Below are 23,664 nucleotides of genomic sequence, written 5' to 3'. Positions count from 1 at the left end.
GGGCAGGCTCCTAAGAAAGGAGTTGAAGTACCAGAATAGATTTTTTAATTAAAAAAAAAAATAATTTACGGGATATGGGCATCTCTAGCTAGGCCAGCTTTTATTGCCCGTTCCTAATTGCCCAGAAGGCAGCTATGAACCAACCACATTGCTCTAGGTCAAGAGTCTCCTGTAGGCCAGACCAGGTAAGGATGGCAGTTACCTTCCCTGATGGGCATTAGTGAACCAGATGTTTTTTTTTGTGTGACAGTTGGTGACAGATTCAGGATCACATTAGACTCCAGATTTTTAAAAATTGGACTCAGATTCCCATCTGCCTTGGTGGGATTTGAACCTAGATCCCTGGAACATTACCTGCCTCTAGATTAACAATGCCACGACAATATCGCTAGGCTATTGCCTGCTTGATCCATTTTATCCGTCATTGAACCGTAATGCAGCCACTTGCTGATGACTCGAGCCACCTAAAAGTGAAATCTTTAACTGTTTCTCAAAAGGCTGGCTTGAATTGGGTCGAGTGCAGTCAGACTATCTGTGCATGCATTATCGCGCTGTAAGTGCCGCCGTGTCTGAGACGCTTTTAACACTCTTTCTGTTGTTTTGTTTACAGATGTTAATGATTGCCACGGGCAATGTCAAAACGGGGGAACTTGCAAGGTACATCTTTGCTCTTTTTTCTTCTTGCAAAAATTATTTTTAAAACAAATTTATTCTGAGCTTTTTCCAATTAGTGGAGGCTGGAAGGATGTGTTCCCTTGTGGGAGTCTGGAACAAGGGCAGTATTTTAAAAATAAGAACTAGGAGTAGGCCGTCTGGCCCATTGAGTCTGCTCCGCCATTCAATAAGATCATGGGCTGATCTTTTCATGGACTCAGCTCCACTTACCTGCACTCTCACCATAACCCTTAATTCCTTTACTATTCAAAAATCTATCTTTGCCTTAAAAATATTCAACAAGATAGCTTTGACTGCTGGCTATGCCCTCCGATTATAGTGGGGGACTCACCCCCAAGTCTCCCAGGAGAAATCTTTGTGGAATTCTGCAAGGCAGGAAAATTTGAGGCCAGACCATAATCAGATCAGCTGTGATCATATTGAATGGTGGCATGCTCGTATTGCTGTTTATGTCCAACATCTTAAATAGGTGACACAGTGGTTAGCACTGCTGCCTCACAGCACCAGGCAACTGTCTGTGTGGAGTCTGCACCTTCTCCCCATGTCTGCATGGGTTTCCTCCCACAATACAAAAATGTGCAGGTTAGGTAAATTGGCCATGCCAAATTGCCCGTAGTGTTAGGTGAAGGGGTAAATGTAGGGGAATGGGTCTGGGTGGGTTATGCTTTGGCAGGTCGGTGTGGACTTGTTGGGCCGAAGGGCCTGTTTCCACACAAAGTAATCTTAAAAAAAAGATGCAAGTTGAATTTATTTTAAAAAAGCCCCCTTTGGATTAAGTTTTGTGCAAAATGCAATCTGCATGTAATTGCAGCCTGAAGAACTGTGATTGAAATCTAATTCCATTCAATAGAAATGTTTTGCACCACCCTCGTGTCCTATCAGCCAATCAAATGCAACTGATGTAACCTGGCTTGTTTTTCCTCTGGGTGAGTTGCTCAGGGACAATGTGTATCTAACACAGACTAAGTACAGTGAGAATAACCTCAAGAGCAAAGGGTTACAGTCTGTAGATATTTAGACAATTTAGTACTGAGATGAAACATTTCTTGCGGTGAATCTTTGAAACTCTCTCAAGGCCAAGTCACTGAATATATTTGAGAAGGCAGTGGATTTTGAGACACTAAAGGTGTTGAGGAGCATCGGTAAGATCAAGAGTATGGCATTGAGGTACACGTTCAGCTGTGATTGTATTGAATAGTGGGGCAGACTCAATGTGCTGAATGGATTATATCTACTCCAGTTAGTGTTCAATTCATTTCCGCTCACTCATAAAAGTGGAGCAGACTCGATGGGCTGAATGGCCTGATTTCTGCTTTGTCTCATGGACCAAGGTACAGACGTGTATGCACCTGACTTGATTCTCTTGCTTTTCAGGATTTAGTTAATGGTTACCGCTGTAGCTGCCTGCCTGGTTTTGCTGGCGATGACTGTGAGAAGGACATCAATGAATGTGAAAGTAGCCCATGTCTCAATGGGGGTCACTGCCAGGATGAGGTCAATGGATTCCAATGTTTGTGCCCTACTGGGTTCTCAGGAAACCTGTGCCAGGTAAGGTTCAGGTGTGAGTGAGTAACTGGGCTACCCCATACTACCTGTTTCACCTTGCCATGTCACCTTCAGGCCTCCTGTAGTTTGGCCAGTGGTTTTGAATGGTAATTTGGAAGCAATTTCCTTTTTAAATTTCTTTCCTGTCACAAACAAAGTAATCTTTGTGAATGTTGCTTGACGACAAAGTGGGGTTTACAGTAGTCATTGTCATATTCATATAGCACGGAAACAGACCCTTCGTTCCAACCAGTCCATGCTGACCATAATCCCAAACTAAACTAGTCCCACCCTGTCTGCTCCTGGCCCTTTTCCCTCCAAACTTTTCTTATCCATGTACTTATCCAAATGTCTTAACTCCAATCACAAGGCGGACTGATAACTGTCCTCTGAAATATCCAAGCAAGTTGCTCAGATTAGACTCCCTACAGTGTAGAAACAGGTCAATTGGCCCACAAAGTCCTCACCGACCCTCAGAGTATGCCATTTATACCCATTTCACTCTGACTAATACACCTGACACTATGGGCAATTTAGCACGGCCAATTCACCTGACCTACACATCTTTTGGACTGTGGGATGAAACCGGAGCACCCGGAGGAAACCCACGCAGACACGGGGAGAATGTGCAAACTCCACACAGACAGTCGCCCGAGGGTGGAAACGAACCCGGGTCCCTGGCGCTGCAAGGCAGCAGTGCTAACCGCTCAGCCACCGTGCTGCCCATGTAAGGCATTTGGATGGGTCCATGAATAGGAAGGATACAGAGGGAATTGGCCAAATGCTGGCAAATGGGACTGGATCAGTTTAGGATATCTGGTCGGCATGGTCAAATTGGATCAAAAGGTCTGCAAGTCTCGATTCTAAGGTGGCTCATCCCTACCTTGAGAGGCTTTGTGGTGGGTAATACACTGTGGCCTTGCTAGTAAAACTTGGTTTGTCCTATGGAGAACTGAACAGTGTTCTCCAAAAACACTTACCTGCTGTAAAGTGCTTCAGAAAAACTGTTGTTGAGTAATATGGCAAAGTTTAGCCCTTCATGCTAATTCTTCAATAACCCAACAGTCCTATTTCCCTTTAGCTCCCTGTAGCCCCTGCAAGTTTATTTGTAAGTGCCCATTGGATTTACAGTGAATCCTCTATCTGCAAGATCACGAATTGCAAATTTGTCTATCCGCACCAAAAAAAGTAACAATGAATTTCAACATCTGTGGGCACAACCCTTTCATCAGATCTTCATCTACTTTCACTGAGCTCCACACTTGAATTTCATCAGGTGCTCCGGAAGAGGATACAGAAGAATTACTGGATGAACTCAGCGTTATAGCAACACAACTCTTTTTTTTTTTTGAGACCAATTTTGTTGTTTTGTTTATTCTAATCTTAAACTGACTTTGTGCTGGTGTTCCACCTGATTTGCATTTTACAAGAATCCTAAGTGTGAAGCATCCTCTGTTTTTTTTTTCAGGGTGGGGTTGATCATGAAGAACAAACAGGGTAATCCTGTTGTGTCTCCAAATCTGGTGCATGTTTGCAGCAACATAATTCACTTTCATGGCGAGGATCTCTGGTTGTGTTTTCTTTTCTCTCTCTCCCTTCCCCCTTCAGTCCCAGGGTCATTAAGGTTAATTGCGGTTCCCAAGCTGCGTCTCGTTCACCCTGTTCTGAGATTGCACCAGACTGGGACTTTGTGGGTCTCTGACACTCCATTTTATTTTGTCGTTTCCATCAGGAAAATCACAGGACTGACCTTTTTAAACTACCGCAGCCTTGTTTTGGAAAGTTGGGATGTAGCTTTTGCTTCTGAGAAACCATGTCAAGATCTAGAAGCTAGTGTACATGGGATAAGGGTTCAGTGGAAGGTGGGCTGAGATTAAACACACTCTAGCTGTGGATTTTAGGTCTATGAAGGTTTCAAGTGGTGTTTATGCACTGTTGACTTCTATTTAATCACCCATCTATCCCTGTTAGATTAGAACACAACTCCAAAATTGTTTTCCTTTTATGTTTTACAGCTGGACATTGATTACTGTGAACCGAGTCCATGTCAGAACAGAGCTCAATGCTTCAATCTGGCCAACGATTACTTCTGCAGCTGTCCCGACGATTATGAAGGGAAAAATTGTTCCCATTTGAAAGACCACTGCCGTACGACTCCCTGTGAAGGTACACTGCTACTTCAGGCAGCTTTCTCTTAGTCCGAGCCGTTGGGGGGAGCGGTAATAAATCGGCGAGAATTGTCCCAGCTCTGAGACGGCATTGAGACTCCTGACTTAGTGCTTGCCTTTTTCTGACTAAATTATTGGGTGCCCCTTCTGGCAGACATTCAGAGGTTATCATCTGAGATCTGGCAAAGTGAAACGCGCATTTTTTGATGTTTGCCCAACATCTCTGGAATCTTGAGTCCCTGCATTGAGAGAGGGCATGATTTTGAGAGCAGACTCTGGATTAACCATTAACCACCTGTGTGTGTGTGTGTGTGTGTGTGTGTGTGTGTGTGTGTGTGTGTGTGTGTGTGTGTTCCGTCTAATAATTGTTCCATGGTTTTTGCATTTTGTTCTATGTGGACGGAGTGTTAGGTCAGACCCACCACAGAGTATGATAGCAATTCTCTAGTTTGGTTCTTCTATGTTTTAACACTTTGTTACAAGAAGATCTATGTAACTCAAGTGTTTGTACTTAAAAAGTAATTGCTGTCATATACAAGTGAGGCTGCGTGTTTTGTGTTTCGGGTGTACAGAAATCATTGTGGCTCCCTTCTCGGTTTACCCAGTAACAAAACACAAATCCCCATTTGATGGCCAGCTTCCAAAAGTTGGGGTCGCTCTCTATTTTTTAAAAATGAAAGAAATTCCACAGAGTATCTTGATTATCGGTAGCTGTCCATGCATCTGGGCAACCCACTGTGTGATGGTTTGCATACAGGATCATTGACATGGGTCTGAGAATTCCGTTTAAGGAAGTATTTTGCTTCCTGTTGTTTTTCAGTTATTGACAGCTGCACCGTTGGCATAGCGTCCAACAGTACGCCTGCAGGGATTCGCTACATCTCCTCGAATGTCTGTGGGCCTCATGGGAAATGCGAGAGTCAGGCAGGCGGAAAATTCACTTGTGACTGCAAGGAGGGGTTCACAGGCACTTACTGCCATGAAAGTAAGATTGATTGACCCAGTTTTTCTCTCCCCCCCCCCCCCCCCCCCCCCCTAATCCCATCTCCTGCCTGCTTGCGTCCCCTTTTTTCCCTTCCCTCTCTCCCTTTTGTTCTTGCGTGCTATTTCCCTTCTCTTCCCACTACCCCCTCACCCTTTTGATCTCACTCGGTGTCTCTCCCTCCCCTCACGAGCTCCGGTTCCTCCTGTAAGTGTTGAGCTGTGAAAGTCAGAGGTGATCTTAACAGTTGATGAGCAGAACCTCTCCAGTCTGAGCCTTGGACTGTGCTGTAGGTTAGACATATTTCCTTGACTAGCAAGGCTTTTATTTTCCCTTATGACCCTGTGGCATCTGTGAATAATCAGCCAGTTGTCCCTGATCTCGACACGGAATTCACTTGTGGCTAGACCACACTTACTGAGTGCAATTTTAAAACTTGCGATCAATTTTCTGTCTTTAGTTTGTTTGAAGCAGAAGTCTTTTGTTTCAATATGAGATTGAAACGTTTGACATATTTAATGGCCTTTATCTGTACTCTATTTTCTTGGATGGGGTTGCATTCCTAAATTGGGAACCTATTGCTGGTTTTGTGTTGCCGGTCAGGATGTTAGTTTGAGAGGTTTATGCATCACTGAAGAATGGCAAGAGTTGAAACACAAATTTTACTTTGTTTTCTTCCTAAGCACCACCTTTTTCTCATTGCAGATATTAATGACTGTGAGAGCAATCCTTGTAAAAATGGTGGGACCTGCATTGATGGAGTCAACATCTATCAGTGTATATGCCGTGAAGGATGGGAAGGTGTACTTTGCCAGATCAGTAAGTCATTCTAATCCTCCTGTTTTTGCAGCACCATCAAATCTTCAGAGTAAGATGTAGAATTTGTTTTCAGCAATTTGTTTAGATTAGATTTCCTACAGTGTGGAAACAGGCCCTTCAGCCCAACCAGTCCACCACGACCCTCTGAGGAGTAACCCACCCAGACCCATTTCCCTCTGACTAATGCACCTAGCACTATGGGCAATTTAGCATGGCCACTTCACCTGACCTGCACATCTTTGGACGGAAATCCACGCAGACACTGGGAGAATGTGCAACCTCCACACAGACAGTTGCCAGAGGCTGTAATCGAACCTCGGACCCTGGTGCTGTGAGACAGCAGTGCTAACCACTGAGCCACCGTGCTGCTGTGATTTGTCCACTTTTAGAGACTTTATTGTGAAGGCTGGAAGTTTTAGTGAAGCTTTGTGAGCAGATTTTGACATGCCAAACAAGTATCACAACAAGAACCTGCACTCATCATAATGACCGACAGTAAAAACATCCCAGAAGGGTATTGGCAAACAGGATGGGACACCAAGCTCTTCAGGCTGATAGGAAAGGTGACCTGGAGTTTGCTTGAAGACTGGGTGGGAGATATGAGGTTGGAGCGTAGGCAGCAAAGGCAAAACACTGTGGAGCGGTGGACATGTAGAATTGGCAGATGGTGGTACTTCACTGGACTAGTACAGCAGAATCCAGTGCTAATGTGCGAGCATGAGATTGAATCTCACCATTGGGCAGATGTTGATATGGAATATCCAATAAAGATCTGGAGAATTGGCCTAATAGTAAACTGTTTCTTTTAAAAAAAACATGGTTCATTTAGGGAAGGAAATCTGCCGTCATTACTTGGTCTGATGTACATCTGACCTGCAGCAACGTGGTTGACTCTTCACTGGGTGGCATGAATTTTCTATAGTTGTGTCCAGATCTTAATGAATAATAACAGGTTGCTGGAGGAGGTTAGGGAGATGGTGCGTGTGTGAAGGTGGACTTGCTCATAATGGAATCTCCCGTCAGAAGGTGCAATCTGATATCTATGCTAACTTGGGCTCTACACTTTCTGTTTTGCAGATATTAATGACTGCAGCATAAACCCCTGCCAGAATGGAGGCAAATGTCAAGATCTGGTGAATGACTTCTACTGTGAGTGCAAGAATGATTGGAAAGGCAAGACATGTCACTCTCGTAAGTATTCTTTGCTTTTTTTTTCCCTCCCCCACAGTATTTGATTTGTATTTCATGTTGTGAATGCAGTACCATACCTGCTTCAAACAGTGGTTAAACTTGTGTGTTGCAGGGGATAGCCAATGTGATGAAGCCACGTGTAATAATGGCGGGACTTGTTACGATGAAGGGGATACGTTTAAGTGTATGTGCCCTCTTGGTTGGGAAGGTGCCACATGCAACATAGGTACGTCATTGTACCTTCATCAATTGTCTTCACATTACTTTCTCTGTGCTTTTGGCCAAAAACTGCAAACTTTTTTTATTTCTCCTCTTGTCCTGTAGCAAGAAACAGTAGCTGTTTGCCAAATCCTTGCCAGCATGGTGGGACTTGTGTGGTCAGTGGAGATAGCTTCACGTGCGTCTGCAAGGAGGGTTGGGAAGGATTCACGTGTTCACAGAGTGAGTACAATCTCGTATAGCAGTACAGCGAGAAAAGTTAGCAAGCTGTGCTTACTCCTCCTGTGAATTTTCTGCATTGCTTTTTCTCGGTTTGCCAAAACTGTGCTTAAAACTTCCTGCACTCCCAAGTAATCCAATGCAGTCAAATGACCAACTGGTGCATAGGCAATTAAGACAGCCTGAAGTTGTCCAAGGAGGGGTAATGAAAGGCAACACTGACCTTAGTATCTGGAATACAAGGGCAAGCCGTCCTGCTTCAGTATTCCGACCACAGCTGGAGTTACTATGAGCAGGTTCTGAGCACAGTATCTCAGCAAGAGTGCGTTCCCCTGAGAAGGGGTATGGTGTAGATTTACCCAAGTGATACCTGAACGCTGAGGGTTAAGTTATGAGGAGCGATTACTTCATTTCCTGGAATCTAGACTGTTACAGAGCAATTTGGTGAAAGTTTTTAAGGGAAAACTGAAGTAGATGATTCCCTATTTCCAGAGAGAATGGTTTGTATTGGAGTCTAGTCTGAAAAATCTTTCAGGACTGAATATTAGATAACCTATGTTCAGGCAAAGTAGTAGAAATTTGGAACGCACTTCCACAATTGGTAATGGTCAGATCGGTGTTTAGTACTGAATGATCGATTGGTCCCATATCCCTTTATCAGATGTAGTTAGATTACAGAATCTACCCGTATCCCTCTCTGGTAGAGTGGGTTTGAGAGAGACAGTGAATGGTCTACTGTTCCTGCAGCTGTAATTGGCTGTCACAGTATCCAAGAGGCTAATGTTCCTAGAAATAGAGTTAAAGCCCATGCAAAAGAAAATTGAAGTGTTGAGTGGTATGAAGATGTGCAGTAGATACAAACTAAACTTGTTCATTTTGGCTCAGGTACTGTACCATCAGTCTGAGTGCTAATTACTACCAACAAAACACAACCCTTTGTGGCAAGATGTGGAATCTGGCTGCTTTAGGGTTTTTGTTTTATTGCTAATGAAGATGCGAGAAAAGATTTTCTGACACTTCTTCCAAGCTTTCCTTCCCTTTTTTATTTCTCTTTCTGGTCTTGATTTGACATTAAAGACATTTAGATAAGTATGTGAATGCGAAAGGTTTGGAGGGATATGGGCCAGGAGCAGGCGGGTGGGACTAGTTTAGTTTGGGATCATGGACGACATGAACTGGATGGACCGAAGGGTCTCTTTCTCTACTGTATGAGTCTGACCTCTCCGTGTTTAATGCCTCAGCTTAAGGGGGGGCGGGTACTCACTCACTTACCCTCTTTGCTCTGGATTTGGTTTCCCTCACCGCACTGATCAGAAAATTCTCGATGCATGGAAATTCGAAAGGTTGGACATGCGCGGGCGGCAAGTCTCGTTAACGACTGTTGGGTTCCTTACTCTGTCATGTTCTGGCCCAGTGTCTCAAATCTAATTTCGCCGTTGTGTTTCTGTCCTCTTCTGGGCATTTGTTGTTTTTCTGTAAGCAAGCAAAACGAGCATTTTAACTGTGACTCTGCTCGATCTAATAGCAGTCCTGTTTTACTGCTCAGCTGTAGACCCACGCCTGGGAGAGACACAAATTACATAACTGAACGCAGATGTGATCTTGTTCCCAACATTGGCTGATCAGCAAAATGTCTGCTTCCACTCATTTCTCCCTGTTAGTTACTTTACAAGGACTGCCTCCCTATGTGCACATCTGTCAAGATGTATTTAGCAAAGACCATGGTGAAAGGCTGTTACTCTTCTGAATGGATTCCAGGCTATTTGACAAACAGTAAATGACTTCCTACACTTTAATCATTGGCCTGTTAACAAGTAACCACCTTAGGGCGTGAGTACAGTGGAAATTTAATGTTTCACAGAAGTCTCAGCGACTTATCATTAAAACCTTAATTTGTCGTCTCTCTTTTCTCCACCCCCTCCCCCCACCAGATACAAATGACTGTAGTCCTCACCCATGGTAAGCCAGATTTTATTTTTTTTTCATTTTTAAGAAATTGTAGATATTTGACTTTGTTTGATTACGTTGTCACCATGTTAATGTTCATATTATAATTTTAAGTTACAACAGTGGCACATGTGTGGATGGTGAGAACTGGTATCGATGTGAATGTGCTCCTGGCTTTGCTGGACCAGATTGTCGGATAAGTGAGTACTAAAATATGGCATTGCTGCTTCACATTTAAGGCTTTTCTTTTGTTGCAATCCTTAATTGCATTAGCCAGGAGCTGTCCTTAATGAGCAGTACATCAGAGCAGTTGCAGAAGGAGCTTAATTTGAACCTGTATTGCCAACACGTTTTCATAAGGAGCCACTCAGTTATTGTAAAGCACTTTGGTTACCTGCCAGCCCTAAGTCAGTCATTCAAGAAGGCAAGATACATCTAGTCTTACACTGCCTCTAGGAACGTACTAAAAATCCATTTAACTTGATAATGATTAAAATTGGTTGACATTTTCAAATGTATAATTCAGAATATTCAGTGTTTAAATCCTTTTTTCATAAATTGCTCACTCTATCAGTTAAGTCTCTTGAATTGATAAATGGGAGGTGGTGTAGACATGGATTCTGAGTGCTTTGGATAAATTTGCCAAATATCCTGAGATTCATGGAGCAAGATTGTAGTAGCTTGGATAAGAAATTGGTTTAGTGAGAGGGGAAAGTTGATAAAGGGTGGGTGGAAGGTGTTTGGAATGGTTGGAAGTGATTTGGATTGCAAGCTCATTTGCCAGACCTCTCAAAGCAAGTTTGTTAAATTGAGACATGGGTTAAAGGGGAGTGAGCAGACAAGTGACAAACAAATGTGTGGATCAGGAGGATGTTATCTGTTAACTGTTTATTGAGACTGGTTACAGAAAGTACTTGCTGGAACCAATGTTTACTTAACCAAAACCCAGCCCTGAATTACTTGCATGATCCTCTGACATTCTAACGATTATAATTAGAGCTCTCTCTCTGCCCTGCTTTCTCTCACTGCATCGGTACCTGTTTGGAAACTGGAGTGTTGCTGCTGAGCACTTTTTTGCCAGTTACTGAGAGTGTGTGCAGGGGATATTTTGAATTTGCTTTTCATGCTCCATTCTGGTTCGATTAATATTGTGTGACAGGGTTGCTGGGAAGTGGTGACATCACAAAGAACAATTCATCAAAATGTTTTCATTCCTCCTTGGAGTTTCTGCCATAAGAGACAGGAGTAGAGTTAGGCCATTGAGCCCATCAAGTCTGCTCTATCACATTCAATGTGATCATGGCTGACTAATTTGTCCTCCACTTCATTTTCCTGCTTTATTTGCCCCCTTGATTCCCTCACAGATTAAAGTCCTGTCAACCTCAGCTGTGAATATACTTCATGACCCAGCCTTCTGGTAAAGGATTCTAGACTCCCAAGCCTTCGAAAGAAATTCCTCCTCGCCCTTATTCTATGTCCTCTGGTCCGAGACACACATTCACAAGTGGCAACGATACCTTCACATCTACCGTGTCAAGTGCTCCTAAGAAGCTTGTGTGTTACGGTAGGGTTTCCTCTCATTCCTCTAATCTCCAATGAGTACAGACACACCTACTCAACGTCTATACACAGTCGCTCCATACTTGGAATCAAACTAGTGAACCTCCTCTGGATTGTATGCAATACCGGTATATCTTCCCTCCAGTAAGGGGACTGAAACTGTTCTTAGTATTCCAGCTGTAGTTTAACTAATGCCTTATATAACTTTAGTAAAACATCCTGATTTTGTTCTCCATTCCCTTTGCAATAAATCCAAGCGTGCTATTTACTTTCCCTATTACCCACCGAACTTGGATGCTAGCTTTTTGTGATTCATGCACGGGGACTCCCAAACCCCTCTGAGCTCTTGCTTTCTGCAGTCGTTCTCCATTCAAATAAAAATCAGCCCCTTTCTTCATCCTGCCCATGTGCGCAACCTCTCATTTTTCCTCCGTTCACCTACAAAGTTTTTGCCTACTTGTTTAACCTGTGTTTTTAAAATCAAACCAATCCTACACTGTAGTTGTGCAATGATTTGATCCTGTAGACCAAAGGGCCTGTTTCCACACTGTAAGTAATCTAATCTAATCAGGAGAACTAGGTGTTAATTTAGAACCCAGAAATGACATGTTTAAATTTTAGCTCCTGTAGAAATGATTCCTATTTATTATCTCAGTCTAACTGCCCCCCATCCCATTTGTTTACTGTTTGGTCCAGGCTCAATTGTGATGCCACTGCAGTTGATCTGCCTTCACCTGCTTATTACTGAAAGCTATCCAGAAATTGTGCTGCTGAATGACCAGTTGACAGTTACACTACCTTTGGGAATCTGAATAGTTAGTGTAGGAGGAGGCCATTTGTCCCGTCATATGGGGAAAACAATTCTCAAGTCAATATTGCTTGTGAAACTGGCTAATTTCAGTTTGTTCTGTTCTTTTTTTAAAAGAAAAATCTGCCATGTTGCAGCCTGAGTCAGATATTTGTCCTGAAAAACCATTTTAAACTCTTCTTTTGATGCAAGGGCACAACTTTTTTTGTCCGTGGGGGCGAATTTCAAAAGTTACCTCTTGCTGACATCAGTTTGATCTCCTTTTTAAAGTGAGAGATTCTGACGTAAATTCAGCTTAGTGTGTGACGGCTGCAGCATAATGGCGTTTTATGTGCCTTTGCCTCACTGTGAAATAATTGCTTTTACAGACATTAATGAGTGCCAGTCTTCACCCTGTGCATATGGGGCTACATGTGTGGATGAAATTAATGGCTATCGCTGTATCTGCCCTCCAGGTCGAAGTGGCATAAGATGTCAAGAAGGTAATACCCATCTTCACGTCTTGGATTTCAATCTACTGGATCTGTCCCTTACATAGAGAAGATTAATGGGTGATCTGATTTAAGTGCTTAAGTTGATTAAAGGATTTGAAGGGGTGGAGAGAGAAACTAACCTGGAATAAGGTTACTGAGGAAATGAGGGCAGCTCAGTGTATACAACGCTGCTTCTCAGCACCAGGTTCGATTGTGCACACTTCACACAGACATTCTCCTGTGCCTGTGTGCGTTTCCTCCCACAGTCCAATGTGTGCTGTTTTAGGTGGATTGACCAGACTAAATTGCCCCGTAGTGTCCAGGGAAGTGCAGGTGAGCTAGATTAGCTGTGGGGAAATGGCCAAACACGATTAGGAATCTGTAGTTATTGAGAAGCTGGCAGTCAGTGGAGGAGAGGCTTTTTTCATTGTTACCAGGTCAGGATATTGAAGGTCAGAACTAGGTGGGATTGAGGTATGAATCAAAGGGTTCAGAAAAGATTTACAAAGATGTTGCCAGGGTTGGAGGGTTCGAGCTATAGGGAGAGGCTGAATGGGCTGGGGCTGTTTTCCCTGGAGTGTCGGAGGCTGAGGGGTGACCTCAAGTTTATAAACTCATGAGGGGCATGGATAGGGTAAATAGGTGAGGTCCTTTCCCTGGGGTGGGGGAGTCCAGAACTAGAGGGAACAGTTTAGGGTGAGAGGGAAAAGCTATCAAAGGCAACTTTTTCATGCAGAGTGTGGTGTGCATGTATGGAATGAGCTGGCAGAGGAAGTGGTGGAGGCTGGTCCAACTACAACATTAAAAAGGCATCTGGATGGGTACATGAATAGGAAGGGTTTAGAGGGATTATGGGCCAAGTGCTGGCAAATGGGACTAGATTAATTTAGGATATCCGGTCAGCTTAGATGAGTTTGATCCAAGGGCCTGTTTCCATGCTGGACATCTTTGACTCTGAATCAGACACAACAGGAGGAACAACTGTCCGTACAAACACTCCAGTCTGCTTCGCCTTCCCATTCAATCAAGACCACCCGCCTCAAATCCACTTTCCCACTCACCCTTCATCCCACGGTCTCTATGCTTGATAGAATGTGCTGGTGGGGCTGAATGGCATACCGCTGACCCAGAGCCTGACATTCTTTATAATGCGATAGTATCCAGTTAGTGAGATCAGTTGCATTTAGTGAAAAAGGGTTTTAGTGTATTATTTTTGTGCATATTAGAATTTTAACTGTTCTTAGCTGCTGTGATATGAAAGGTGGGGGAATAGAAGGTCCGAATTGTACGTTGCAAATTTTCTGTGCATTTCTTAAGTTTGTTTTTGTTTGTTTGGCTGTGGATCATGTTGTGTAATTTTAATGTTCATCTTACCCAGTTACAGGGAGAGCTTGCATTCTGAAAGATAGCGTTGTGTCACATGGAGCCAAGTGGGAAGAGGACTGCAATGGATGTCATTGTCATAACGGCAGAGTTACGTGCACTAAGGTACAGTCAACTAAACCTGTGAAACTGAAGTTATTTCCTCAGAACGCAAATCAATGTTGCTGAGGCTTTCCATTTTGCACACATCAGGACATGCACACAAGACTAAATTTCAAAATCTCAATGTGGACGGCTCAGTGGTTAGCATTGCTACCTCACAGCGTCAGGGACCCAGGTTCAATTCCAGCCTTGGGTGACTGTGCAAGCTCCACACAGACATTCTCCCTGTGTCTGCGTAGGGTTCCTCTGGGTGCTCTGGTTTCCTCCCACAGCCACGTGCAGCTCAGGTGAATCGGCCATTCGTAATTGCCCATAGTGTTAGGTTCATTCGTCAGAGGGAATTGGGTCTGGGTGGGTTACTCTTCGGCGGGTCGGTGTGGACTTGTTGGGCTGAAGGGCCTGTTTCCACACTGTAAGTAATCTAATCTATATGACCGAGAAGGGTGCTGGAAAATAAGGTGGTGGAAGAGAGCCAAGGTTTGAGACAGTAATTTTTGATTTGACAGGTCTTTCATGTACTGCTTGTGTTGTTAAACATTGGTTGCAGTTTAACAGTTGTGATATGGGTGTGACTTCACAAAATGGAAAGCTGGCTCATGAGTGTCATAGTCGAGTCAGGCATTCAGAAATAAATCAAGGTTGATGTTGGAGAATAAAATTAGTGATGGTTGCAGCATCTATGGATCTTAAAGCTCGTGGAGAGGGATTTAAAGATTAATCTGAGAGCTAAGCTCTAGAGTATAAGTTGTGTGAACCATTAGCTATAGTACACATAGCAAGTTGCAAATGGTTTGACTGCGATTTTGTCTGTTTTTGAGACTGGAATTTCAAACATCTTATTAAAATGCATATTTGCCTTTCTGCCTGCTTTTGATCTTAAAGTGTCACTTGATTGCCCCTCTATCCGGGGGGGGGTATGAAAGCACGGTTGAGTAATCGGTCATTCAGTGCCTGGTTTTGCTCAGACCCCATCTCCCTGCCTAACCTCAGTCAGCTTATTTCAGATAAGTATTTGTCTCTGGGGAATTGTAGTTGGATGATTTTCTCAAGAAATTTGCATGCTTCAGTAGAGAATTCCAACTCGGAAATTGTGAACTGGGAATAGAATAATATAGAATGTCAAAGGGCACCCAGAATAGGGGAATGGGCAGACAAGTGGCACATGAAGTTTCGTAGAGGGGTACAAAGTGACTTAGAGTAAGAAGAATATAGAGAAACAATAAACTAAGTGCATAGTTTGAGAAGGGGTACAGGAGTTGAAGGACTTGGGTGTACTTTTGCCTACATTTGAAGGTAGTTGGGCAAGTTGAGAGTGGAGTCAATAAAACATGCAGCAAGTAAACTTTTTAAATCAGATATAGGATATGAAAGAATGCAAGTTAGAAACATAAAATTCTAACAGGCTGAGACAGCATAGATGCAGAAAAGGTACTCCTGATGACCAGGGAGTCCAGAACCAGGGATCACAGTCTAAGGTTTAGGGTTGAGATGAGAAATGCCTTCACCCAGAGAGTATGTGGCATTCCATCCCAAAGTGGTTGATGCCAAAACATTGATTATTTTCAAGGACTTGGAATGTTTAGGATTAAAGGGAGAAAGTGGGAATAGTTGGATGATCAGCCGTGATCCTATTGAATGGCAGAGCAGGCTCAAAGGGCTGAATGGCCTTCTCCTGTTTTCTATGTTTCTATGGCCTCAACTGGAGTATTGTGTCCAGTTCTGGGCACCACACTTCAGGAAGGGTATGAAGCTTAACAATAAAAGTGCAGAAAAGATTCATGACGCTTGTTCCAGAGATGAGGAAAATCAGTTACTTGGATGAATGATAAGTTGGACTGTATCCTTTTGGAGAAAATTGACAGAAGACTCAACAAGTATATAAAATCAGGAGGGATCTGGATAGAGAGAAACCCTTTCCATTCTCAAAAGGATCAAGAATCTAAGCAGATTTAAGGCATTTGACAAAGGAAGCAATGATGACATCAGGAAAAAGGTTTCATGATCAGGATCTGAAACACCCTGCCTGAACAAGGAGGGGAGAGAATTTACAGGCCTGAGGATAAAGCAAGGCAGTTGACACTAGATTATTTGGTCCATGAGAGAGAGCACAGATACGATGGGTTGAGTGGCCTATAAATGATTGATTTTGTGAAGTGGTGAGCTATTCTGTTTTTTTAACAATGAATACAGAATCATTGTAGCCACTGGTGCGGTTTTTCTTTATAAGTGAGTGTTTAGGAATCCTACTTCATTACTATAGGAGCAAGCTTATAGTCAAGTAGGTAATGGTTTGGATCATTTTCTGTCTTGCAGATGTGGTGTGGGCCTAAACTTTGCAGGATTCATGGGAAAGGCCGGGGCACTTGCCCAGCATGGCAAACCTGTCTCCCTATCCAGGAAGACCACTGCTTTGTTCCTCCGTGCGCAGGCTCAGGCGAATGCTCATCCACCCGGCTGCCAATGAAGACCAAGTGCCAGCCCAACACCGATTACCTGGACAGTACCTGCGCCAAAATAACACTCGCCATCAACAAGGAGATGCTCCAACCAGTAAGTCGATGTTTATAAAAGTGACTTGGTACAAATCGCTCCCTGTGTTGAGCTGTTGCCCTTGAATGCGACTGTGTGGCTTGCTGGGCCATTTGAGGGAAGTTCAGAATCAGTCATGTTGCTACAGGTTTGGAGTCACGAAGGCCAGACTAGGGTAAGGAAGGTAGATTCCTGGCCCAAAGGAGCCAGTTGGATTTCTAAGGCCATTCCAGTAGTTCAGTTCAGCACGATCGTTTATAACACTCGTGAAATTCCAGATTTGTTTTTTTTTTGATAAACTTCCCTGGCTGCCAAGGTAGAATTTGTACTTTGTCACCAGATTATTACTGCAGGTTTCTGAATTTCTCATCCCTGAACAGAACCACTCTGTGTTCCCATGACTTTGAGTGAGAGAGAGAGAGAGAAAACTCTTAAGTGATGTAAATGTTTTTGTCATAACTCAGGAACAGGTGAAGGCCTTTCAACCCCTCCAGCCTATTCTGCTATTCCATGCGATCACCGATCATCCATAACCTAAACTCCATTTTTTTACAGCAAGAAACCGATCAAACTCAAACATCAGATGCCAGGTTAGATCAGTAGCTTCCTCTGGGATGGGTTTTTGATCTATTTTTGTCACTCTGATTAAGTTTTTCCAAACTTCTGTCCTGGATATGATTTTTGACATCACGCCCCAGTGTCCCTCATCACTTACCCTGTCAATTCCATTGAAACCCCAAACGCACATTTGTTCAGAGAACGTTATGGTCAAAGTGGAAGAATTTGTAGAGTTCCAGTTTTGAAAACGAGGGACCTTAAATTTTCTTCAGAGGGTCCCATACTCCTGTCTAATTAATCATTCCACTGCATAAAATTATGTACTGCATGTCAAGAGATCAATAATGCTGATTGGAGTAAGCTGCTTAGTCATCCAGCACGGGAACAGACTCTTCAGTCCCACCACTTCATATCGACCATAATCCCAAACTAAACTAGTCCCACCTGCCTGCTCCCAGCCCATATCCCTCCAAACCTTTCCTATTCATGTTCTTATCCAAATGTCTTTTAAACGTTGTAACTGTATCCATATCCACCACTTCCTCAGGAAGTTTGTTCCACATGTGAACTACCCTCAAAAGAATTTGCCCCCCACATCTCTTTTAAATTGCTCTCCTCTAACCTTGAAAAATGCCCCCAAACTTAAAATCTCCCCACCCTAGGGAAAAGACACCTACCATTAACCCTATTTATACCCCTTATTATTTTGTTAATCCTTATAAGGTCACCTCAAATCCTGCTCCAGTGCAAAATCTCCAAGCCTATCCAGCCTCTTTATAACTCAAATCTTCCATACCTGGTGGTGTCCTGGCAAATCTCTTCTGAACCCCCTCCAGCTTAATGATCTCCTTCCTATAACTGGGTGATGAGAACTGGACGTGGTTTTGAAGCCTTACTCATTTATTAGAGCAGGGAATGTTTTGAAATTGCTATAAGACAATTTAACAGCGGTACATATTCGTTACTGTTCTGCATTGCCCTGTGTCCATTTCAGCTACATCAAAAATCGGCCTGGAATTATCTCACAGTCTGACTTTTTGTTTTGTTTAGGGTGTTACCATTGAACAAATTTGCGTGGAACTGAGGCGCCTGCAGGTCTTGCGTAACCTCTCGGTGGAATATTCACTCTATCTTGTTTGTGAGCAAACCCACTCTGCAGCAAATGAAATTAATGTGGCAGTAGTAAGTGTCAGCCTACGTTTTTGAAGTTTCAAACAAACTTGGTGTCAGTAAGGTCAGGGTGACAAAGGTTTTTTTAATTAAAATCCTGTGCTTGCAAAGCTGTACTTCAGTTCTTAGATCTGACTTGGCAAATGTACAGCCCTAGCTGAACGATCCAGAGTGTGCTCCTGGCTACGCTAACAACCAACTTAAGAAAAGTCGAGTTTGCAAGAGGTGGTTCATTATGTTCACTAGAAACTGCATTTATTTGTGTGCGGGGTTCAGTCCTGCGCAAACAGGAATATCTTCAAACCCTTTTTTAATTTGGAAGTGCCTGAGAGTTTGGACCTTCTGTTGTTTTCCTCATGTCTCAGCCAAATTTTACATCCGATTAGTCAGCGTCTGTTTTCCCCTGTAGTATACATTGTTGTGATCATTTAAAACTTGGTATTCTTGTGTTTGTCCTGATGCGGGTAAAATGTAAAACTTAGGCAACTGTCTGTCTTTGAAGGGACGTAAACATTTTTTCTAAACTCCCTTATTTTCCCCCCCACTGTAGTCAGTGGAAAATTCGCTCCAGGAAACTAATCTGATCAAAGATATAACGGAGAAAATCACAGACGTCGTCAGTAAACGTGATGGGAACAATACAATTCTTGCAGCGATCACTGAGGTTCGAGTCCAAACCTTGCACGAACCCCTCAAACCAGGTAAGCTTCAGAGCAGTTGGGAACTTGGGGGAGGGGGGATGTCAATTCGAAAGTGACCATCTAAATGCTTAAATGTACAGAGTTTCTGACATGAGCCCTTTTTTTTTGGTTAGTGGTCACTCAGCTCACATGGCTGGAATGCTGTGCAGTGAAGCCAACAGCATGGGTTCAATTCCCGCACTGGCTGACGTTACCACAAAGGGTACTCCTTCTTAACACTTCCCCTCATCTGAAACATGATGGCCACCATCAGTCTTCTCCCTGTGAGAGAGCAGCTCTATGGGTCTGGTAGCACTGTGCCTCTTTCAGACAGTGTTTGAGATTCCCAACACCCTCCAGCTAAAAATATTTTTCTCAACTTAGCCTTCCATTTTAAATCTTATGTCCATTCAGCTTATGGAAGAAGTGCCTTCCTATCTATGCCCCTCAATCTTGTTCACCTTGGCCCATCAACCCTTCAATCTTTGCTGCTCCAAGGAAAACTATGCAATCTTTCCTCGTAGTTCAGACCCTCCAGCCCAGGTGTTCTGGTAAAGCTCCTACACCCTCGCGAGTGCACTGCATCCTTCCTACAATATGGTGTTCAGAACTGACTGATTTCCATGACTTTAGATCAGAGTGGTGCTGGAAAAGCACAGGTCAGGCAGCATCCAAGGAGCAGGAAAATCGACGTTTTGGGCAAAAGCCCTTCATCAGGAATAGAAGCAGGGAGCCTCCAGGGTGGAGAGATAAATGGGAGGGTGGGGCTGGGTAGAAAGTAGTGTAGAGTACAATAGGTGAATGGGGGTGGGGATGGAGGTGATAGGTCAGAGGGGAGGGTGGAGCAGATAGGTGGGAAGGGAAATGGGCAGGTTATGAGGGCAGTGAGCTGAAAGGATGGAACTGGGGTAAGGTGGGGAGAGGGGAAATGAAACTGGTGAAGTCTACATTGATGCCCTGGGGTTGAAGTGTTCCAAGGTGGAAGAGGAGGCGTTCTTCCTCCAGGCGTCGGGTGGTGAGGGAGCGGCGGTGGAGGCGGCCCAGGACCTGCATGTCCTTGGCAGAGTTGGGGGGGGCGGTGTGAAATGTTGGGCCATGGGGTGGTGTGGTTGATTGGTGCGGGTGTCCCAGAGATGTTCCCTAAAGCGCTCTGCTAGGTGGTGTCCAGTCTCCCCAACGTAGAGACACTGCATCGGGAGCAATGGATACGTTGGATGTTGAAGGCTCCTTTGGGGCCTTGGATGGAGGTGAGGGAGGAGGTGTGGGCACGGGTTTTGTAATTCCTGCGGTGGCAGTGGAGGGTGCCAGGAAGGGAAGGTGGGTTGTTTGGGGTGGGGCGTGGACCTGACTCATAGTTGGCTTAGTTGTTGTCCACGTGATTGATGCGTAACCATGCGCGATGCCACTTCCCAGTGCATTAAGTTCACTCTCAGGAGCTTGTTCTTGTCGCAGATTTCCTGGTCCCTTTGCTGAGCTCGGTGATCACCGCGGTTTGGATTTGCTGCTTTGTGTTGCTGTTTTTCTGGTGGATACGCCGTCGAAGGAAGCGCAGCAGCCCCACTCCCACGGCCTCTGATGACACCACGAACAACGTCCGAGAGCAGTTGCATCAAATAAAAAACCCCATCGAAAAGCACAGGATGAATAGTTCTGGCAGCAAAGACTACGAAAATAAAAATTCGAAAATTGCCAAAATAAGGACGCATAATTCCGAGCTGGAAGAAGTGGATGTAGACAAGCACCAGCAAAAGACCAGGTTTTCCAAGCAGCCTGCGTACACACTGGTAGACAGAGATGAAAAGCTGACACAAGGCACTCCTACAAAGAATCCGAATTGGACAAATAAACAAGATAACAGAGACTTAGAAAGTGCACAGAGCTTGAGTCACATGGAATACATTGTATAGTAGTCAGCGGTGCTGGCTAATTAATATTAAAATGATGCGCAGCCTTTTGTCAGTGAAGGCTGAAAGTCATAGTCCTTGAGTTGTTCTGTAATATGAGTGTAAAGGGTATTATCGACAAAGAATCCCTATATATTTTCAAGTTGAGACAAACTGACTTACACAGGCATTGATAGTTGCTGTGGTTGGCTGAGAGTACACAAAGCTGCTTCTCGCCTCTCTGCAAAAACTAGTCAAAGTGCCCAAATGTAAATTCAGTTGCTGTTAATGCATTGCTGGACCATTCTGTAATGAAATCGCAGTCTGATTAGGATTCCTCACCCTTTGCAAACCGAAACCCAGTTGTAGGTGTTTGCCTGCTCCAGTTTAATTTAAGATGGTGAATTGTTATTTATTTTTTACTGGCTCTGATCTCAGTATTGTTAAGTTATGTATAATAGGTTTGACTTTGTTAGTCTGGTTTTGAAAGTGCCTATGCAGCTGGAAAACCACAGCAATCATCAACATCCAGGATGATTTTTCTTTTGTTGGGGGGCACAATGTCAGCAGTTGCTGTTCAGATGAAGAATTTAATAAGAGGCCAAGTGTTTGATTTTGTATAAATGTAAATACTTTTTTTAATTAATCACTGTGTATATTTGATTTAATAACTTAAATAATCAAGAGCCTTAAATACCATTCCTTTTATTTATATGTATGTTTAGATTTGAAGGTTTTTGATAGCTTTGTAAGCTTATGGCTTCTTTATTTTTGATGAATTGTTTGTGTTTCAGTAATGTTGCCTTCATGCCAAATTTGAGGTGTGCTGTAGCTACAGTCTAGATTATTTCGCACTAGCAATGGCCATGTGCCTCTGAACTGTTGTACAAATGTCGGACGTTTTGGGTCAATTTCTATATCACTCCAAGCTTTTTTTTTCGGCCAGGATATTTTTTTATATACATCAATTTGAGACAAGCGGAGAGCATTAGACTAGAATGCTTTGATACTTGCTGCTTTAGAATTTAAAACATTTTGAGTGACAGGCAAGCAGACTGCGACAAAATACACATGTAAGGGAACAAATTAACCTATTTACCTTTTGTGTAACTGAAATGAGTGGTTGCATGTACAAAAAAATTTAAAAACTACGTGGAATATTTCTAGGCAGTGCATTTGAATTAAAAAGCACAGCACCAACATTGTTTTGTAAATCCTGATCTTTCACCCTGGATATAATGTTGAACCACTTGAGACTGATTTTTGTAATAACATACCTGCGAATTAGAAAGTATTCTAATAATAAGCTAGCTGTTGAATACTTGAATGGTAGAGTTTTCCAGTGAGATCACTATGTTGAAATGCCCAGTCTCACTGCCTGTCTTAGCTGAGGGAATCCAATGTTTATATCTATTCTGAACTGAAAAGGCTCTTAAACATGGTAATCTCATTGGTAAAACCTTATCTTGATGTTTTCTTGTGTATTGTGACATTAGTGTTATGTGAACATGAGGATGCATCTCTGTTGCTCCTGGCAATAAATTTTGGAAATTAATATTTATTAAATATTTTGATACACAAGCAACTACTCCTGTGTGCTTTATTTTCCAGATGTGCATCAGTTCTAGCATGTGTCCCTTGCATTTGTCCGGTTCTGAAATTTTCTTCCGACTAGATTACAAAAATGTCATTGATAATGCGGGTACTTCTGTACTTTTTAAGAAATCAAATGCTGATCTGTACAGTGTGCTGCAACTAACTCAAATGTTTTAGAATTGTAATGTATCATTTGGTTAGAAAAGTGCTGCAATATTAGCAACCAGCTTTTTGTTGTGTAGATTGGCCAATTTCATGAGTGAGTTACTTTAAAATTTTCTGGAAGTCTTCTCTTGCGCATTCTTGCATTGGATGTAGATGGCTGGTTGCTATTTTCTGACCAATTGAATGGGCGTATCATCATTTCAAAGTGGGCAAGTTGCTGCATTCCTCAGGCTACTTATTTCTTGTTTCTTTAAGCTGCCTGCAAGAGTCTTTGCTGTCTAGTGTATAGCTGGTTCATGAGATGACTTCCATTAATTTGGTTCATAGTTGCATTAAATGTTTTATCAAGCAACTTGTATGTTACTTAGAAGTTTATACTGTCCAGCTTCTCCCAATTTATGTAATAATCATCACTACCTGCCAACTGTTTAAATTCTCTGTAACTTGTCTGTATGTTGTGACTTGTGCCCGTTTTCTGGAAAATCCCAATAAAAAGTTTTGAACAGAAATGTTCCAATTTTATAGAAGATTTTACTCAAGCTGTCACACTCTTTGCTTATCACTCTTTGTTTTCTGCCAAATCTATTTGGAATTGGGTGGGTATGGAAGAGGTGGGAATAGGGAATCCAGGGGCTTGTGGACTAAAGTTGAAGTGCATTCTACTGATTCAAATGTTGAGGTAATGAAAAATGCTGTCCAAGTCTGGATGGCCAACTATGCTGACTTATGTTAAACAATAGTAAATGGGGCATGATTAACATTTGGAATTAGCATTACTGTTGAACAGAGCCTCAATTAGAGTTCCTAATAACCAACCAGTTGTCAGAAACCTATGAAGCCTGACGTTTTTAAAATGATGCACGGCACTGCAAGTGGCTGCATACCCTTTACATGCAACTGCAGTCACCTGTCTGCTGTACCAAAGTGCTGTTGTACAGTCAGCACTGCAGTTTGAGTGGAGCTAAGCCATTAGTTTGTGCTTCGTAATTCCC

At 43.0% G+C, this 23,664-nt stretch overlaps 1 protein-coding gene across 1 annotated transcript in view; it reads left to right on the top strand.

The window, feature by feature from the left end:
* Window positions 1–23,199, top strand: part of jag1b (jagged canonical Notch ligand 1b) — a 59,818-nt gene extending 36,619 nt beyond the window's left edge. Inside the window, exons 11-26 of the mRNA XM_072581506.1 lie at window positions 611–657; window positions 2,050–2,223; window positions 4,236–4,386; window positions 5,209–5,373; window positions 6,076–6,189; window positions 7,267–7,380; window positions 7,493–7,606; window positions 7,705–7,821; window positions 9,750–9,777; window positions 9,880–9,965; window positions 12,502–12,615; window positions 13,985–14,094; window positions 16,405–16,641; window positions 18,229–18,360; window positions 18,899–19,049; window positions 20,481–23,199. Coding sequence (XP_072437607.1) covers window positions 611–657; window positions 2,050–2,223; window positions 4,236–4,386; window positions 5,209–5,373; window positions 6,076–6,189; window positions 7,267–7,380; window positions 7,493–7,606; window positions 7,705–7,821; window positions 9,750–9,777; window positions 9,880–9,965; window positions 12,502–12,615; window positions 13,985–14,094; window positions 16,405–16,641; window positions 18,229–18,360; window positions 18,899–19,049; window positions 20,481–20,935 — 2,309 coding nt within the window. The 3' untranslated portion in view covers window positions 20,936–23,199. The remainder of the gene's footprint in view (window positions 1–610; window positions 658–2,049; window positions 2,224–4,235; window positions 4,387–5,208; window positions 5,374–6,075; window positions 6,190–7,266; window positions 7,381–7,492; window positions 7,607–7,704; window positions 7,822–9,749; window positions 9,778–9,879; window positions 9,966–12,501; window positions 12,616–13,984; window positions 14,095–16,404; window positions 16,642–18,228; window positions 18,361–18,898; window positions 19,050–20,480) is intronic.
* Window positions 23,200–23,664: the final 465 nt, after the last annotated feature.

The sequence above is a fragment of the Chiloscyllium punctatum genome, chromosome 11 (genome assembly GCF_047496795.1).
Source record: "Chiloscyllium punctatum isolate Juve2018m chromosome 11, sChiPun1.3, whole genome shotgun sequence".
NCBI lineage: Eukaryota > Metazoa > Chordata > Chondrichthyes > Orectolobiformes > Hemiscylliidae > Chiloscyllium > Chiloscyllium punctatum.
The sequence above is the reverse complement of the archived record's forward strand: the minus strand, read 5'-3'. Positions and strand labels throughout refer to the sequence as shown.